Consider the following 18,641-nt stretch of genomic DNA (forward strand, 5'->3'; position numbering starts at 1 on the left):
TCTGTCTCGGCGCTCTCGCTCTCTGTCTCGGCGCTCTCGCTCTCTGTCTCGGCGCTCTCGCTCTCTGTCTCGGCGCTCTCGCTCTCTGTCTCGGCGCTCTCGCTCTCTGTCTCGGCGCTCTCTGTCTCGGCGCTCTCGCTCTCTGTCTCGGCGCTCTCGCTCTCTGTCTCGGCGCTCTCGCTCTCTCTCTCGGCGCGCGCTCTCTCTCTCTCGAGACGCTCTCTCTCTCTCGAGACGCTCTCTCTCTCTCGAGACGCTCTCTCTCTCTCGAGACGCTCTCTCTCTCGAGACGCTCTGTCGCTCTCTCGCGCTCTCGCTCGCTCTCTCGGCGCTCTCTCTCGCTCTCTCTCGGCGCTCTCTCTCGCTCTCTCTCGCGCTCTCTCTCGCTCTCTCTCGGCGCTCTCTCTCGCTCTCTCTGGCGCTCTCTCTCGCTCTCTCTCGGCGCTCTCGCTCTCTCGCTCTCTCTCTCTCACTCACTCTCTCTCGCACTCTCTCTCGCACGCTCTCTCTCTCGGCACTCTCTCTTTCGGTGCTCTTGGCACTCTCTCTCTCTCGGCACTCTCTCTTTCTCGGCGCTCTCTCTCGGCGCTCTCGCTCTCTCTCTCGGCGCTCTCGCTCTCTCTCTCGGCGCTCTCGCTCTCTCTCTCGGCGCTCTCGCTCTCTCTCGGCGCTCTCTCTCTCTCGCGCTCTCGCTCTCTCTCTGCGCTCTTGGCGCTCTCTTTCTCGGGGCTCTCTCTAGGTGCTCTCGCTCTCTCTCTCTGCGCTCTCTCTTTCGGTGCTCTTGGCACTCTCTTTCTCGGCGCTCTCTCTCGGCTCGCTCGCTCGCTCTCTCTCTCTCGCCGCTCTCGCTCTCTCTCTCTCGGCGCTCTCTCTCTCTCGGCGCTCTTTCTTTCTCGGCACTCTCTCTCTCTGCGCTCTCTTTCTCGCTCTCTCTCTCTCGCCGCTCTCTCTCTCGGCACTCTTTCTTTCTCGGCACTCTCTCTCTATCGGCGCTCTTGGCGCTCTCTTTCTCGGTGCTCTCTCTAGGTGCTCTCGCTCTCTGTCTCGGCGCTCACGCTCTCTGTCTCGCGCTCTCTGTCTCGGCGCTCTCGCTCTCTGTCTCGGCGCTCTCGCTCTCTGTCTCGGCGCTCTCGCTCTCTGTCTCGGCGCTCTCGCTCTCTGTCTCGGCGCTCTCGCTCTCTGTCTCGGCGCTCTCGCTCTCTGTCTCGGCGCTCTCGCTCTCTGTCTCGGCGCTCTCGCTCTCTGTCTCGCGCTCTCGCTCTCTGTCTCGGCGCTCTCTGTCTCGGCGCTCTCTGTCTCGGCGCTCTCTGTCTCGGCGCTCTCTGTCTCGGCGCTCTCTGTCTCGGCGCTCTCTGTCGGCGCTCTCTGTCTCGGCGCTCTCTGTCTCGGCGCTCTCTGTCTCGGGCGCTCTGTCGCGCTCTCTGTCTCGGCGCTCGCGCTCTGTCTCGGCGCTCTCGCTCTGTCTCGGCGCTCTCGCTCTCTGTCTCGGCGCTCTCGCTCTCTGTCTCGGCGCTCTCGCTCTCTGTCTCGGCGCTCTCGCTCTCTGTCTCGGCGCTCTCTCGGCTCTCTTTCTTTCTCTGCGCTCTCTTTCTCGGCGCTCTCGCTCGCTCTCTCTCTCGCTCTCTCTCGGCACTCTCTCTCTCTCGGCGCTCTCTCTTTCGGTGCTCTTGGCACTCTCTCTCTCGGCACTCTCTCTTTCTCGCTCTCTCTCGGCGCTCTCGCTCTCTCTTTCTCGCTCTCTCTCGCGCTCTTGGCGCTCTCTTTCTCGCTCTCTCTAGGTGCTCTCGCTCTCTCTCGCTCTCTCTCTCTCGCGCTCTCGCTCTCTCTCTCTCCGCGCTCTCTTTCTCGCTCTCGCTCTCTCGCGCTCTCGCTCTCTCTCTCTCGCGCTCTCTCTCTCGGCGCGCTCTCTTTCTCGCTCTCTCTCTCTCGCGCTCTCTCTTTCGGTGCTCTTGGCACTCTCTTTCTCGCTCTCTCTCGCCGCTCTCGCTCTCTCTCTCTCTGCGCTCTCTTTCTCGCTCTCTCTCTCTCTCGCTCTCGCTCTCTCTCTCGCGCTCTCTCTCGGCGCGCTCTCTTTCTTCGCTCTCTCTCTCTCGCGCTCTCGCTCTCTCTCTCTCGGCATTCTTTCTTTCTCGGCACTCTCTCTCTCTCGGCGCTCTTGGCGCTCTTTTCGGTGCTCTCTCGGCGCTCTTTTCGGTGCTCTCTCGCGCTCTCGCTCTCTGTCTCGGGCGCTCTCGCTCTCTGTCTCGGGCGCTCTCGCTCTCTGTCTCGCGCTCTCGCTCTCTGTCTCGGGCGCTCTCTGTCTCGGGCGCTCTGTCTCGGCGCTCTCTGTCTCGCTCTCTGTCTCGGCGCTCTCTGTCTCGGGCGCTCTGTCTCGCGCTCTCTGTCTCGGCGCTCTGTCTCGGCGCTCTCTGTCTCGGCGCTTCTGTCGGCGCTTGTCTCGGGCGCTCTCTGTCTCGGCGCTTGTCTCGGGGCGCTCTCTGTCTCGGGGCGCTTCTGTCTCGGGCGCTCTCTGTCGGGCTCTCTGTCTCGGCGCTCTCGCTCTCTGTCTCGCGCTCTCGCTCTGTCTCGGCGCTCTCGCTCTGTCTCGCGCGCTCGCTCTCTGTCTCGCGCTCTCGCTCTCTGTCTCGCGCTCTCGCTCTCTGTCTGGCGCTCTCGCTCTCTGTCTCGGCGCTCTCTCGGCTCTCTTTCTTTTCTCTGCGCTCTCTTTCTCGGCGCTCTCGCTCGCTCTCTCTCTCGCTCTCTCTCGGCACTCTCTCTCTCTCGGCGCTCTCTGTCTCGGCGCTCTCTGTCTCGGCGCTCTGTCTCGGCGCTCTCTGTCTCGGGCGCTCTCTGTCTCGGCGCTCTCTGTCTCGGCGCTCTCTGTCTCGGCGCGCTCTGTCTCGGCGCTCTCTGTCTCGGCGCTCTCTGTCTCAGCGCTCTCTCTTTCGGTGCTCTTGGCACTCTCTCTCTCTCGGCACTCTCTCTTTCTCGGCGCTCTCTCTCGCGCTCTCGCTCTCTCTCGGGCGCTCTCGCTCTCTCTCGGCGCTCTCGCTCTCTCTCTCGCGCTCTCGCTCTCTCTTCGGCGCGCGCTCTCGCTCTTTCTCGGCGCTCTCGCTCTCTCTCTCGCGCTCTCTCTCTCGCGCTCTCTCTCTTCGCGCTCTCGCTCTCTCTCTCGCGCTCTCGCTTCTCTCTCGCGCTCTCGCTCTCTCTGCGCTCGCGCTCTCTCTTGCTCTCGCTCTCTCTCTCTGCGCTCTCTCTTTCGGTGCTCTTGGCACTCTCTTTCTCGGCGCTCTCTCTCGCCGCTCTCGCTCTCTCTCTCTCTGCGCTCTCTTTCTCGCTCTCTCTCTCTCGCCGCTCTCGCTCTCTCTCTCTCGGCGCTCTCTCTCTCGGCGCGCTCTCTTTCTCGCTCTCTCTCTCTCGCCGCTCTCGCTCTCTCTCTCTCGGCACTCTTTCTTTCTCGGCACTCTCTCTCTCGGCGCTCTTGGCGCTCTCTTTCTCGGTGCTCTCTCGGCGCTCTCTTTCTCGGTGCTCTCTCGGCGCTCTCGCTCTCTGTCTCGGCGCTCTCGCTCTCTGTCTCGGCGCTCTCGCTCTCTGTCTCGGGCGCTCTCGCTCTCTGTCTCGCGCTCTCGCTCTCTGTCTCGGGCGCGCTCGCTCTCTGTCTCTCGGGCGCTCTCGCTCTCTGTCTCGGCGCTCTGTCTCGCGCTCTCGCTCTCTGTCTCGGCGCTCTCGCTCTGTCTGCGCTCTCGCTCTCTGTCTCGCGCTCTCGCTCTCTGTCTCGGCGCTCTCGCTCTGTCTCGGCGTTCTCTGTCTCGGCTCTCTGTCTCGGCGCTCTCTGTCTGGCGCGCTCTGTCTCGCGCTCTCTGTCTCGGCGCTCTGTCTCGCGCTCTGTCTCGGGCGCTCTCTGTCTGGCGTTCTCTCGGCACTTTCTTTTCGGTGCTCTTGGCACTCTCTCTCTCTCGGCGCTCTCTTTCGGCGCTCTCTCTCGGCGCTCTCGCTCTCTCTCGGCGCTCTCGCTCTCTCTCTCGCCCTCTCGCTTCTCTCGGCGCTCTCGCTATTCTTCTCCGGCGCTGCTCTCTTCTCGGGCGCTCTCGCTTCTTTCGGCGCCGCTCTCTCTCTGCGCTCTCGGCGCTCTCTACGCTTCTCTCTCTCTCTCTTCTCGCGCTCTCTCTCTCTCTCTTTTTCTTTCTCGGCACTCTCTCTCTCGCTTTTCTCGCTCTCTTCTCTGCGCTCTCTTCTCTCGGCACTCTTTCTTTCTCGGCGCTCTCTCTCTATCGGGCGCTCTTGGCGCTCTCTTTTCGGTGCTCTCTCTAGGTGCTCTCGCTCTCTGTCTCGCGCTCTCTCTCTGTCTCGCGCTCTCGCTCTCTGTCTCGCGCGCTCTCTGTCTCGAGCGCTCTCGCTCTCTGTCTAGGGCGCTCTCGCTCTCTGTCTCGCGCGCTCTCGCTCTCTGTCTCGGCGCTCTCGCTCTCTGTCTCGCGCTCGCTCGCTTTCTCTCGAGACGCTCTCTCTCTCTCGAGACGCTCTCTCTCTCGAGACGCTCTCTCTCTCTCGAGACGCTCTCTCTCTCGAGACGCTCTTCGCTCTCGAGACGCTCTCCGCTCTCGAGTCGCTCTCTCGGCGCTCTCTCTCGCTCTCTCTCGGCGCTCTCTCTCGCTCTCTCTCGAGCGCTCTCTCTCGCTCTCTCTCGGCGCTCTCTCTCGCTCTCTCTCGGCGCTCTCGCTCGCTCGAGACGCTCTCTCTCTCACTCTCTCTCGGCGCTCTCTCTCTCGGCACTCTCTCTCTCGGCACTCTCTCTTTCGGTGCTCTTGGCACTCTCTCTCTCGACGCTCTCTCTTTCTCAGCGCTCTCTCTCGGCGCTCTCGCTCTCTCTCTCGGCACTCTCGCTCTCTCTCTCGGCTCTCGCTCTCTCTCTGAGCGCTCTCGCTCTCTCTCTCGAGCGCTCTCGCTCTCTCTCTCGCGCTCTCGCTCTCTCTCTCGCGCTCTCGCTCTCTCTGCGCTCTTGGCGCTCTCTTTCTCGGGCTCTCTCTCGAGATTGCTCTCGCTCTCTCTCTCTGCGCTCTCTCTTTCGGTGCTCTTGGACTCTTTTCTCGAGACGCTCTCTCTCTCGAGACGCTCTCTCTCTCGAGACGCTCTCGCTCTCTTCTCTGAGACGCTCTCTCTCTCTCGAGACGCTCTTCTCTCGAGACGCTCTTTTCTCGAGACGCTCTCTCTCGAGACGCTCTTTCGAGACGCTTCTCTCTCGACGCTCTTCTCTCTCGGCACTCTTTCTTTCTCGAGACTCTCTCTATCGGCGCTCTTGAGACGCTCTTTCTCGAGTGCTCTCTCTAGGTGCTCTCGCTCTCTGTCTCGAGCGCTCTCGCTCTGTCTCGAGACGCTCTCGCTTCTGTCTCGAGACGCTCTCGCTCTCTTCGAGCGCTCTCGCTCTCTGTCTCGCGCTCGCTCTCTCTGTCTCGAGACGCTCTCGCTCTCTGTCGAGACGCTCTCGCTCTCTGTCTCGACGCCTCTCTGTCTCGAGACGCTCTGTCTCGCTCTCTGTCTCGAGACGCCTCTGTCTCGAGACGCTTTCGCGTTCTGTCTCGAGACGCTCTCTCGAGCTCTCTTTCTTTCTCGAGACGCTCTCTTTCTCGCTCTCGAGACGCTCTCTCTCTCGCTCTCTCTCGGCACTCTCTCTCTCTCGGCGCTCTCTTTCGGTGCTCTTGGCACTCTCTCTCTCGGCACTCTCTCTTTCTCGCTCTCTCTCGGCGCTCTCTCTTTCTCGCTCTCTCTCGGCGCTCTTGGCGCTCTCTCTAGGTGCTCTCGCGCTCTCTCTCGGCGCTCTCTCTCTCGCCGCTCTCGCTCTCTCTCTCTCTGTGCGCTCTCTTTCTCGCTCTCGCTCTCTCGCTGCTCTCGCTCTCTCTCTCTCGGCGCTCTCTCTCTCGGCGCGCTCTCTTTCTCGCTCTCTCTCTCTCGGCGCTCTCTCTTTCGGTGCTCTTGGCACTCTCTTTCTCGGCGCTCTCTCTCGCCGCTCTCGCTCTCTCTCTCTCTGCGCTCTCTTTCTCGCTCTCTCTCTCTCGCCGCTCTCGCTCTCTCTCTCTCGAGACGCTCTCTCTCTCGCGCGCTCTCTTTCTCGCTCTCTCTCTCTCTCGCCGCTCTCGCTCTCTCTCTCTCGGCACTCTTTCTTTCTCGAGACTCTCTCTCTGGCGCTCTTGACGCTCTCTTTCTCGGTGCTCTCTCGAGCGCTCTCTTTCTCGGTGCTCTCTCGCGCTCTCGCTCTCTGTCTCGAGCGCTCTCGCTCTCTGTCTCGCGCTCTCTGTCTCGCGCTCTCTGTCTCGAGACGCTCTCTGTCTCAGCGCTCTCTGTCTCGCGACTCGCTCTCTGTCTCAAGCGCTCTCTCGACGCTCTCTTTCTTTCTCTGACGCTCTCTTTCTCGCTCTCGACGCTCTCTCTCTCGCTCTCTCTCGGCACTCTCTCTCTCTCGGCGCTCTCTCTTTCGGTGCTCTTGGCACGCTCTCTCTCGAGACTCTCTCTTTCTCGCTCTCTCTCGGCGCTCTCTCTTTCTCGCTCTCTCGCGAGCGCTCTCTCTCGGTGCTCTCGCGCTCTCTCGAGCGCTCTCTCTCTTGCTCTCGCTCTCTCTCTCGAGACGCTCTCTTTCTCGAGACGCGCTCTCGCGCTCTCGCTCTCTCTCTCTCGACGCTTCTCTCTCTCGCGCGCTCTCTTTCTCGAGCTCTCTCTCTCTCGGCTCTCTCTTTCGGTGCTCTTGAGACTCTCTTTCTCGAGACGCTCTCTCTTTCCGCTCTCGCTCTCTCTCTCTCTCGAGCGCTCTCTTCGAGCTCTTCTCTCTCGCTCTCTCGCTCTCTCTCTCTCGAGACGCTCTCTCTCTCGAGACGCTTTCTCGCTCTCTCTCTCTCTAGACGCTCTCGCTCTCTCTCTCGAGCACGCTTTCTTTCTCGAGACTTCTCTCTCGGAAGTGCTTTCTCGCTCTCTGGAAAAGGGTCGGCTCTTCTAGACGCGCTTTCTCTTTCTTTCTCTCGAGACAAACTCTCTCTCTCTCTCGAGACGCTTTCTCTCTCGAGACGCTCTTCGCTTTCTCGCTCGCTCTGTTCAAGCGCTCTCTCTCTGTCTCGCGCTCTCGCTTCTGTCTCGCGCGCTCTCGCTCTCTGTCTCGCGCTCTCGCTCTCTGTCTTGAGCGCTCTCGCTCTCTGTCTCGAGACGCTCTCTGTCTCGGCGCTCTCTGTCTCGACGCTCTCTCTGTCTCGGGCGCTCTCTGTCTCGAGGCGCTCTCTGTCTCGGCGCTTGTGAGCGCTCTCTGTCTCGGCTCTCTGTCTAGCGCTCTCTGTCTCGAGACGCTCTCGAGCGCTCTCTCGCGCTCTCTGTCTCGAGACGCTCTCGCTCTCTGTCTCGCGCTCTCGCTTTTGTCTCGCGCTCGCTCTCTCTCGGCGCTCGCTCTCTCTCTCTTTCGCGCTCTCGCTCTCTCTCTCGAGCGCTCTCGCTCTCTCTCGAGCGCTCTCTCTCTCGCTCGCTCTCTCTCTCGGCGCTCTCGACGCTCTCTCTCTCGAGACGCTCGCTCTCTCTCTCTCGGCGACGCTTCTCTCTCTCGCGCTCTCGCTCTCTCTCTCGAGCTCTCTCGCTCTCTCTCTCTCGGCGCTCTCTCTCTCTCGAGCGCTCTGGCGCTCTCTCGGCGCTCTCGCTCTCTCGAGCGCTCTCGCTCTCTGCTCGGCGCTTTCACTCGCGCTCTCGACGCTCTCTCGGCGCTCTCTCTCGGCGCTCTCTTTCGACGCTCTCTCTCTCTCGACGCTTTCTCCGCTCTCTCTCTCGCTTTCTCTTCTCGGCGCTCTCGGCGCTCTCTTTCTCGGCGCTTCTAGTGCTCTCGCTCTCTGTCTCAGACGCTCTCTCTCTCGGCGCTCTCTCTCTCTCGGCGCTCTCGCTCTCTCTCGGCGCTCTCGCTCTCTCTCGGCGCTCTCGCTCTCTCTCGGCGCTCTCGCTCTCTCTCGGCGCTCTCGCTCTCTTCGCTCGGCGCTCTCTCTCGGCGCTCTCTCTTTCGCGCTCGGCGCTCTCTTTCGGCGCTCTCGCTCTTCTCTCGCGCTCTTCGGCGCTTCTCTCGGCGCTCTCTCTCTCGGCGCTCTTCGGCGCTCTCTCTCTCGCGCTTCTCTGCGCTCTCAGGGAGCGCTCTCTCTCTCGGCGCTCTCTCTCTCGCGCTCTCTTTCGCTCTCTTCTCGGTCTCTCTCTCTCGGCGCTCTCTCTCTCGGCGCTCTCTTTCTCGGCTCGCTCTCTCTCGCTCTTTCTCGGCGCGCTCTCTCTCTCGGCGCTCTCGCGCTCTCTTCTCTCTCGCTCTTTCTTTCTCGCGCGCTCTCTCTGGCGCTCTCTCTCTCGCTCTCGCTCTTCTCGGGCGCTCGCTTTCTCTCGGCGCTCTCTTCTTTCTCGGCGCTCGCTCTCTCTCTCGCGCTCTCTCGGCGCTCTCTCGCTCTCTCTCTCTTTCTCAGCGCTCGCTCTCGCTCTCTCTCGGGCGCTCTCTTTCTCTCTCTTTCTCGGGCTCTCGCTCGCTCTCTCTCGGCGCTCTCGGCTCTCTCTCGGCGCTCTCGCTCTCTCTCTCTCTCTCGGCGCTCGCGCTCTCTCTCGGCGCTCTCGCTCTCTCTCTCGGCGCTCTCGCTCTCGCTCTCTCTCGGCGCTCTCGCTCTCTCTCTCTCTCTCTCTCGGCGCTCTCTCTCTCTCTCTCTCGGCGCTCTCTCTCTCTGCTCTCTCTCTGCGCTCTCTCTCTCTCTCTCTCTCGGCGCTCTCTGCGCTCTCTCTCTCTGCTCTCTCTCTCTCTCTCTCTCTCTGCGCTCTCTCTCTCTCTGCGCTCTCTCTCTCTCTGCGCTCTCTCTCTCTGCTCTCTCTCGGCTCTCTCTCTCGCTCTCTCTCTCTCTCGCTCTCTTTCTCGGCGCTCTCTCTCTCTGTCTCTCTCTCTGCGCTCTCTCTCTCTCTCTGCTCTCTCTCTCTGCGCTCTCTCTCTCTGCGCTCTCTCTCTCTGCGCTCTCTCTCTCTGCGCTCTCGTTTCTCTCGCTTCTCTCTCGGCGCTCTCTCTCTCTCTCGGCGCTCTCTCTCTCTCTCTCGGCGCTCTCTCTCTCTTCTCGGCGCTCTCTTCTCTTTCTCTCTCTCTCGGTCTCTCTCTCTCTGCGCTCTCTCTCTTTCGGCTCTCTCTTTCTTTCTCGCGCTGCTCTCTCTCTGCGCTCTCTTCTCTCTCGGCGCTCTGCGCTTCTTTCTCGGCGCTCTTTCTCGCGCTCTCTCTCAGCGCTCTCTCTCTCTCGGCGCTCTCTCTCTCTGCTCTCTCTCTCTCTCTCTCTCTCTCTCTTCTCTCGGTCTCTCTCTCTCTGCGCTCTTTCTCTCTCTCTGGCGCTCTCTTTCTCTCTCTTTTCTTCTTTCTTTCTTTCTGCGCTCTTTCTCGGCGCTCTCTCTCTCTCTCTCTCTCTCTCGGCGCTCTGCGCTCTCTCTCTGTCTCTCTCTCTGTGCTCTCTCTCTCTCTCTCTCTCTCGGTCTCTCTCTCGGCGCTCTCGCTCTCTCTCTTGGCGCTCTCTCTCTACGCTCTCTCTCGGTCTCTCTCTCTGCGTTCTCTTTCTTTCTCTCTCTTTCTTTCTCGGTGCTCTCTCTCTGCGCTCTCTCTCTCTCGGTCTCTCTCTCTGCGCTCTCTTTCTCTCTCTTTCTTTCTCGGCGCTCTCTCTCTACGGCTCTCTCTTTCTTTCTCGGCGCTCTCTCTCTCTCTCTCTCTCGGCGCTCTGCACTCTGCGCTCTCTCTCTGCGCTCGCTCTCTCTCTGCGCGCTCTCTCTCTGCATGCTCTCTCTCTGCGCTCTCTCTCTCGGCGCTCTCTTTCTCTCTCTTTCTTTCTCGGCGCTCTCTCTCTCTACGGCGCTCTCTTTCTCTCTCTTTCTTTCTCGGCGCTCTCTCTCTCTCTCTCGGCGCTCTCGCTCTCTCTCTAGGCGCTCTCGCTCTCTCTCTAGGCGCTCTCGCTCTCTCTCTAGGCGCTCTCTCTAGGCGCTCTCTCTCTAGGCGCTCTCGCTCTCTCTCTTTCTTTCTCGGTGCTCTCTCTCTGCGCTCTCTCTCTACGCTCTCTCTCTCTCTCTCTCGGTCTCTCTCTCTCTCGGTCTCTCTCTCGGCGCTCTCTCTGCGCTCTCTCTCTCTGCGCTCTCTTTCTTTCTCGGCGCTCTCTCTCTCGGTCTCTCTCTCTGCGCTCTCTTTCTCCCTCTTTCTTTCTCGGCTCTCTCTCTCTCTGCGCTCTCTCTCGGCGCTCTCTTTCTGCGCTCTCTCTCTCTCTCTGCGCTCTCTTTCTCTCTCTTTCTTTCTCGGCGCTCTCTCTCGCTCTCTCTGCGCTCTCGGTCTCTCTCTCTCTCTCTCTCTCTCTCTCGGTGCTCTCTCTCTCCCCCGGTCGCTCTCTCTCTGCGCTCTTTGTCTGTGTTCATATGGGTTGACCTGCACACACTCATCTGTCCTCTTTTTATTGTTCTTGTCATAAAGGAATGTCATCTCTCTGTCTCTCTCGTTCTCCAAAGGAACAGATAATGGAAACTTAGTAGTTTCTATGTGCGTACTCTCCATTCAGGCCTAAAGCAGCACATTGTCAGCCGCAAGTGGCTTTTCACAGGGCCCTAGTAATTTCACAGGAAGAATAGGGAGAAAGAGGAACGTATTGCGGTATTTCTCTTGCACAATGCATCTCCTCTGTTTTCTCTCCTCTATTTCTCCACCCATTTCTCTCTTCCTTTACTGTCCTGTCTGAAGGTTCTGTAGAAGCTGACCAGTCAACAACAACACAGTGACAGTTGCTTTATAAAACACTGATGGTGCAGTGGAACCATGCATTGTGACTATAGCTTTACCTACGTTTTCGAGAATCCTAATTGTCGGTGTAGACAATTATCATACAGACTTTTCTAAGCATGCAGACCATTCGTATACAGACCTTCTCAAGGCTGTGCCTATGGGGTCATTAGAGTAATTGCCTGGATATCGGTGAAACTGAAGAGAAGTGTTCATTCACACCTTGTGTACCCGTCATCACATCCATCATGCTTCTCACACCTCTTTGTGTACATCGGTTCATCAAGGTGTGTGTGTGCCGAGATATGTTGCCTTTCACAAGGACGACAGGAACTATAAAAGCCACAAGTACAACATACTTTGTTATTCATAAAGTGTTGAGCATTTTCCATAGACTGTCTTTTGTATTTGGTATCCATTTTGCATCTACACCGTGTCGTGTCTGGACTATCATTACATGTGAAGACTTATTTATATCAAATCAGTTCTCTAGGTTTAATTATTAATTAACAAGGAAGTCGGGGCACCACAGAAAATGTTGATTTACAGAGTTATAATTTTTCAAATATAACTCTTCAGATATTTTAATATGTGATCAATTACAGTCTTCTATTAATTAATTGTTATTATTACCTCATCAGTTCTCATTACTGAATGTCGCAAACCCTTGGATATCTGCACTAACCCTAAGTCAGGAATCAGCGATATATATATAAATAAATTGGCTTAATTATATATTTACTAACTAAATAATCACACAGAATTACATAACAAACAAACAGTAGATATTTGGGTTACTATATGATACAAAGAAAAAGTATCGAGCGGACAAAGCCAATATGATGGCTTGGTAAACAAAGGAAAGAGGTGGGGACTCAGAGCGGAAGAGACAAAATGGATTCACTACACACAGTGGATAATTATATTCACTGAAATGCTAATCCTTTGCACATGAATGTCCGCTGATTCGAGAATAATTGCAATGTGTATATTTATGCCCCTATGTCATTGTTGTTGGAATTGCCTGTCTGTCTGCTAGAGAGTCAGTTCATCAGCGCGTCTCTGTTTAACTTCCCCAGATGTCACCATGTCTTTCGTGGTTGTAGGTGGTTAGAATGGATACTTCAGAGTACCATTCGGAAATGTTCTTATAGATGCTTTGGCGGGTGTCGGTATTCTCGTTCTAGACTTACGTAATTTCTAGCTGCAGACTAGTAATTATGCGTCTAAGATTTACTCTTATTCTGTAGTGATCGATAGTCTCAGAGTTTAACCATTTCCAGCCATATAACTAAAACTACAGCTGTATGGTCGATAGAATTGTAGCCATTCCAACGTGGTGACTATGTCCCGGCGTTCTGACTTAATGTATATTTTGTAGGAAGTGGGTTTTATACTCTGTGGAAAAGGGGGCGGTTCTATGACGCCTGATGCAATGTCTGGGCTCACTGGGGTGTGGCCACTGACTAGTTAAAACTTTAACTAAACTGTTCAACTGTTCTGCCTGCGGCTATGGAATCCTGACCTGTTCACTGGACGTGTTACCTGTCCCAGACCTGCTGTTTTCAACTCTCTAGAGACAGCAGGAGCAGTAGAGACACTCTGAATGATTGGCTATGAAAAGCCAACTGACATTTACTCCTGAGGTGCTGACTTGTTGCACCCTCGACAACTACTGTGATTATTATTATTTGTCCCTGCTGGTCATCTATGAACATTTGAACATCTTGGCCATGTTCTGTTATAATCTCCACCTGGCACAGCCAGAAGAGGACTGGCCACCCCTCATAGCCTGGTTCCTCTCTAGGTTTCTTTCTAGGGAGTTTTTCCTAGCCACCGTGCTTCTACACCTGCATTGCTTGCTGTTTGGGGTTTTAGGCTGGGTTTCTGTACAGCACTTTGAGATATCAGCTGATGTAAGAAGGGCTTTCTAAATAAATTTGATTTGATTTTGATTTGATAGCTAAACAAGTATCTCGTTTAGAAGGCCAACATGACATTACATCTTCTCACAAATAGTTTCATATTCAATCATATATTGTACACAACATTCAGGTAGAAAATGAATAACTGAGAAACGTACACTTCCAAAACTACCATTATTCTGTGCTACCATCCTTCCTAATGTCACAAAGTAAAACAACTTTGACAGGATTGTTCTTTAAATACCCACGGACCATTCCCACAAAAATAGAAATGTTGTTTAATCCTCCAATTTTTGGGAAATGGAGTTGAACCAAGAGAAGCTCTTTATTTCCCCCCTCTTTCTGCATGACCAGGGGAGAGAATCTCTGCCAGGAATTTATGACCTTCCGTAAAGTCATAACTTGTGGTGGGAGAGCGAGGGGGGGGGGGATCCACGATATACACCCCAAAGGGCCACGTTGTGACAACTGTTTCCCCCCCTCCAGACCTTTCCCTCTCAGCGTGTAAGGAGATCAGTTTGAGCAAGGCAATCTACAAAATCACTAATGACAAGTTATTTGGGATCCAAGGGGATTTGTAGATCAGTGATTCTTTGCAGTCTGACTGCAATAATCTTTCTCAAACACACTCCGTCTCTCCCTCTCCAGCCAATGTGGCGGCGGCGGCGGGCGGCTTCATCTACTTCCTGTCCTACCTGCCGTACGTGTTCCTATGGCCTCGCTACGACCTGCTTAGCCACGCCCAGAAGGTGTCTGCCTGCCTCATCTCCAATGTGGCCATGGCCATGGGAGCGCAGCTACTAGGCATGTTTGAGGGCAAAGGTGAGCCATGTTCTCATGAGACTCACAGAGAAAGACTCACACAGAGAGACGCACACACACTCCCACCAATGCCCTCATACCAATGTTGTGTTTAAATACCAACACTCCAATTATGAGTCTTCACAATCTATACACAATCCATTTCAAATGTCTCTACCCAACTTTACTCCCTCTCTCTCCTCCCGTCCATCCTCCCCTTCCCTCAGGCACGGGGATCCAGTGGTGTAACCTGTTTGAGTCTGTGACGGTGGACGATGACTTCTCCCTGGCCCAGGTGCTGGGGCTGCTGCTGCTGGATGCCCTGCTCTATGGCCTGGTGGCCTGGTACGTGGAGGCTGTGTTCCCAGGGGAGTACGGAGTCCCTCTGCCCTGCTACTTCTTCCTACTGGTACGTAGGAGTGGGTGTAGGTTGGGTCTGGGTGGTGGTGTGGGGGGGAGATAAGGTGTGTGTGTGTCCATGAAGTCAGTGTTCCCAGGGGAGAAATCTATTAGAGCTGGGGTGTCCAACTCATTTCATGGAGAGCGGAGTGTCTGCAGGTTTAAAAAAAAATGAAGCCCTAAACAAACGTGTGGAAATGCCTTACTGTTCAAGTTCAAAGAAGGAGTAAAAACTTGCAGACACTCGGCACTCTATGGAATGAGTTTGACACATGAGCTTTGCCCGTTGACCCCTAGTCTGAGAGGAATGCAGAATGACTTCACAGTCATAGCAGTCATAGCTGTTGTTCTCCTTCAAGAGGGCCGTTTTGTTGATTTAGTTTGGTGTGTGTGTGTGTGGTGCATGGTTTTTACCAAACTCGGTCCTCAGGACCCTAAGGGGTGCATGTTTTTGGTTTTTGCCCTAACAATACACAGCTGATTCAAATAGTCAACTAATCATCTAGCTTTGATCATTTGAATTGGCTGTGTAGTGTTAGGGCCAAAACGTGGAGCCCTTGGGGTCCCGAGGATCGAGTGTGGGAAACGCTGGTGTTGTGTCTTGATAAGGAGCAGAGAGGCAGACAGGTTATGTAACAACTCAATGACTTCCCCATTAGCAGCCGTATCGGGTGGTTTTGTTTTGGATGCTTTGTCATTGACCTTAGTTTGGGTCTCATTTGAATGTTTTCCAAAGCCACTGCTAATACACCTGACTCCAATAATCAACTAATCATGGTCTTCAGTTTAGAATGCTTTTAGTTTCATCAGCTGTGTTGACTAGGGATGGGGGAAAGTGTGACTACTCCGGCCCCGAGGACTGGAGTTGCCCATCCCTGACTAGGTTAATGTTTACTCCATAGACAAGACCTATGATAGAGGTATCTTTCTGATACTGACCATAAGGGTACGAGCTGAGGAAAGAGAAGCATTCCACTTATTTTCTTTCTCCCATTCCCTTTCTCTCCAGCCGTCCTACTGGTGCAGCAGCCCCCGCATGGCCATGGTGAAGGAAGAGGAAGACGTGGAGAAGGCTCTGAAGGGAGAGTTCATCGAGGAGGAGCCAGCCGGACTGGTCTCAGGAGTCAAGATCAAACACCTGAACAAGGCAAGGTCTTAAATGCAACCTGTTTTTGAACTGGAACTAGGCAGGAGGAGATTTTTGGTCCATTTTTTTGAATGTTTTCTTCCGTTTTGAAGATAATTCAACACAACCCAGGGCTGGGTAGATAAAACACTTTGCTAAGTTTGGGAGAAGGATAATGGAGATGAGGTGATTAGACCCAGGGCTGGAGATGAGGCCCTTAGACCCAGGGCTGGAGATGAGGTGATTAGACCCAGGGCTGGAGATGAGGTGATTTTTTAAAATTATTATTTAAAAAAAAATTATTATATATATTTTTTACCTTTATTTTACTAGGCAAGTCAGTTAAGAAAAAAATATTATTTTCAATGACGGCCTAGGAACAGTGGGTTAACTGCCTGTTCAGGGGCAGAACGACAGATTTGTACCTTGTCAGCTCGGGGATTTGAACTTGCAACCTTCCGGTTACAAGTCCAACGCTCTAACCACTAGACTACCCTGCCGCCACAATGATTAGACCCAGGGCTGGAGATGGATAACAAAGAGCAAAATAATGACTTCCCTCAGGGCCATTGTTGTCATTAAATTAGTTTATTCGTCACATGCACAGGGTCGCAGATGTAATTGCAGGATACAGTGAAATTGTTAGGCTCCAAACAGTGCAGGAAGTTTTTGTCATGATGCTCCTATATTGCCCGCGTCAGAGTGATGGAAATGGGGAGAACAGGCCGTGGCTCGGGTGGCTGTGGTCCTTAATGATTTTCTCCGTGGATAAATAGGCAGTTGTAGTCACTTAGATGGAATGATTTTAATCTAGAGATAGGTTGGCCATTGTAATCATTTCGATGGAAAGATTCCCCAGGGATAGGGATGCCATTGTAATCATTTCGATGGAATGATTCCCCCAGAGATAGGTAGGCCATTGTAATGATTTTAATCCAGGGATAGGTTGGCCATTGTAATGATTTTAATCTACGGGTAGGTAGGCCATTGTAATGATTTTAATCTACGGGTAGGTAGGCCATTGTAATGATTTTAATCCAGGGATAGGTAGGCCATTGTAATGATTTTAATCCAGGAATAGGGATGCCATTGTAATGATTTTAATCTACGGGTAGGTAGGCCATTGTAATGATTTTAATCCAGGGATAGGTAGGCCATTGTAATGATTTTAATCCAGGGATAGGTAGGCCATTGTAATGATTTTAATCCAGGGATAGGGATGCCATTGTAATGATTTTAATCCAGGGATAGGGATGCCATTGTAATGATTTTAATCCAGGGATAGGGATGCCATTGTAATGATGTTAATCCAGGGATAGGTAGGCCATTGTAATGATTTTAATCCAGGGATAGGTTGGCCATTGTAATGATGTTAATCCAGGGATAGGTATGCCATTGTAATGATTTTAATCCAGGGATAGGGATGCCATTGTAATGATGTTAATCCAGGGATAGGTAGGCCATTGTAATGATTTTAATCCAGGGATAGGTAGGCCATTGTAATGATTTTAATCCAGGGATAGGTAGGCCATTGTAATGATTTTAATCCAGGGATAGGTAGGCCATTGTAATGATTTTAATCCAGGGATAGGTAGGCCATTGTAATGATTTTAATCTAGGAATAGGGATGCCATTGTAATGATTTTAATCCAGGGATAGGGATGCCATTGTAATGATTTTAATCCAGGGATAGGGATGCCATTGTAATGATTTTAATCCAGGGATAGGTAGGCCATTGTAATGATTTTAATCTAGGAATAGGGATGCCATTGTAATGATTTTAATCTAGGAATAGGGATGCCATTGTAATGATTTTAATCCAGGGATAGGGATGCCATTGTAATGATGTTAATCCAGGGATAGGTATGCCATTGTAATGATTTTAATCCAGGGATAGGTAGGCCATTGTAATGATTTTAATCCAGGGATAGGGATGCCATTGTAATGATGTTGATCCAGGGATAGGTTGGCCATTGTAATGATGTTGATCCAGGGATAGGTTGGCCATTGTAATGATGTTGATCCAGGGATAGGTTGGCCATTGTAATGATGTTAATCCAGGGATAGGGATGCCATTGTAATGATGTTAATCCAGGGATAGGTTGGCCATTGTAATGATGTTGATCCAGGGATAGGTTGGCCATTGTAATGATGTTAATCCAGGGATAGGTTGGCCATTGTAATGATGTTAATCCAGGGATAGGTTGGCCATTGTAATGATGTTAATCCAGGGATAGGTTGGCCATTGTAATGATGTTAATCCAGGGATAGGTTGGCCATTGTAATGATGTTAATCCAGGGATAGGTTGGCCATTGTAATGATGTTAATCCAGGGATAGGTTGGCCATTGTAATGATGTTAATCCAGGGATAGGTTGGCCATTGTAATGATGTTAATCCAGGGATAGGTTGGCCATTGTAATGATGTTAATCCAGGGATAGGTTGGCCATTGTAATGATGTTAATCCAGGGATAGGTTGGCCATTGTAATGATGTTAATCCAGGGATAGGTTGGCCATTGTAATGATTTTAATCCAGGGATGGTAGGCCATTGTAATGATTTTAATCCAGGGATAGGTTGGCCATTGTAATGATGTTAATCCAGGGATAGGTTGCCATTGTAATGATTTAATCCAGGGATAGGTTGGCCATTGTAATGATTTTAATGATAGGTGCCATTGTAATGATCTCCAGGGATAGGTAGGGATGATTTTAATCAGGGATAGGTTGGCCATTGTAATGATGTTAATCCAGGGATAGGTTGGCCATTGTAATGATAACAGGGATAGGTTGCCATTGTAATGATTTTCCAGGGATAGTTTGGCCATTGTAATGATGTTAATCCAGGGATAGGTTGGCCATTGTAATGATTTTAATTTAGTATTGTAAAAATGATTTTCTGTGTATCCTGCCAGGAGTTTCAGGGATAGTGGGCCATTGTAATGATTAACAGGGAAGCCATTGTAATGATGTTAATCTAGGGATATCCTGCCAGGCTGTCAGGGATAGGGGCCATTGTAATGATTCTGTTGCCAGTGTAACATGTTTCAGGGATAGCAGGCCATTGTAATGATTTTCACAGTAATCAGGGATAGGTCATTGTAATGATTTTTCAGATAGGGCCATTGTAATGATGTTAACAATGTTTCTCTGTAATGATTTTCCTCCAGGGTTTCAGGTAGCCATTGTAATGATTTTAACACAGGGATGTTTCCATTGTATCCTCCAGGTCTGTTAATCCAGGGATAGCAGGGCCTGATGTTAACAGCTATGTTTCTCATTGTAACACATGCCAGGGATAGGGGCCATTGTAACATTAACAGCTATGTTTCTCTTGTAATCCTCCAGGTCTGACCAGGGATAGCAGGCCATTGAAAACATGTGTATATTAGGTCTAACAGTAATGATGTACAATCCAGATATGGATATCCTCCAGGTCTGATTTGTGCAGGATACATTAAAACCATTGTTTGATGTTAATCCAGGTTTGCCATTGTAAAACTACATTAAGGCCTGTAATGATTTTAATCCAGGGATAGGTAGGCCATTGTAATGTTTCTCTGTGTATCCTCCAGGTCTGTTTCAGTAGCAGGGCCTACATTAACAGCTATGTTTCTCTGTAATATCCTCCAGGTCTGTTTCAGTAG

At 52.9% G+C, this 18,641-nt stretch overlaps 1 protein-coding gene across 1 annotated transcript in view; it reads left to right on the forward strand.

Moving 5' to 3' along the window:
- The window catches only part of abca3b (ATP-binding cassette, sub-family A (ABC1), member 3b), an 89,151-nt gene that overhangs the window by 43,792 nt on the left and 26,718 nt on the right, over positions 1–18,641 (forward strand). The window contains exons 9-11 of the mRNA XM_065010960.1: positions 13,318–13,491; positions 13,698–13,879; positions 14,879–15,026. Coding sequence (XP_064867032.1) covers positions 13,318–13,491; positions 13,698–13,879; positions 14,879–15,026 — 504 coding nt within the window. The remainder of the gene's footprint in view (positions 1–13,317; positions 13,492–13,697; positions 13,880–14,878; positions 15,027–18,641) is intronic.

This window comes from Oncorhynchus nerka, linkage group LG26 (assembly GCF_034236695.1).
Source record: "Oncorhynchus nerka isolate Pitt River linkage group LG26, Oner_Uvic_2.0, whole genome shotgun sequence".
Lineage (NCBI taxonomy): Eukaryota > Metazoa > Chordata > Actinopteri > Salmoniformes > Salmonidae > Oncorhynchus > Oncorhynchus nerka.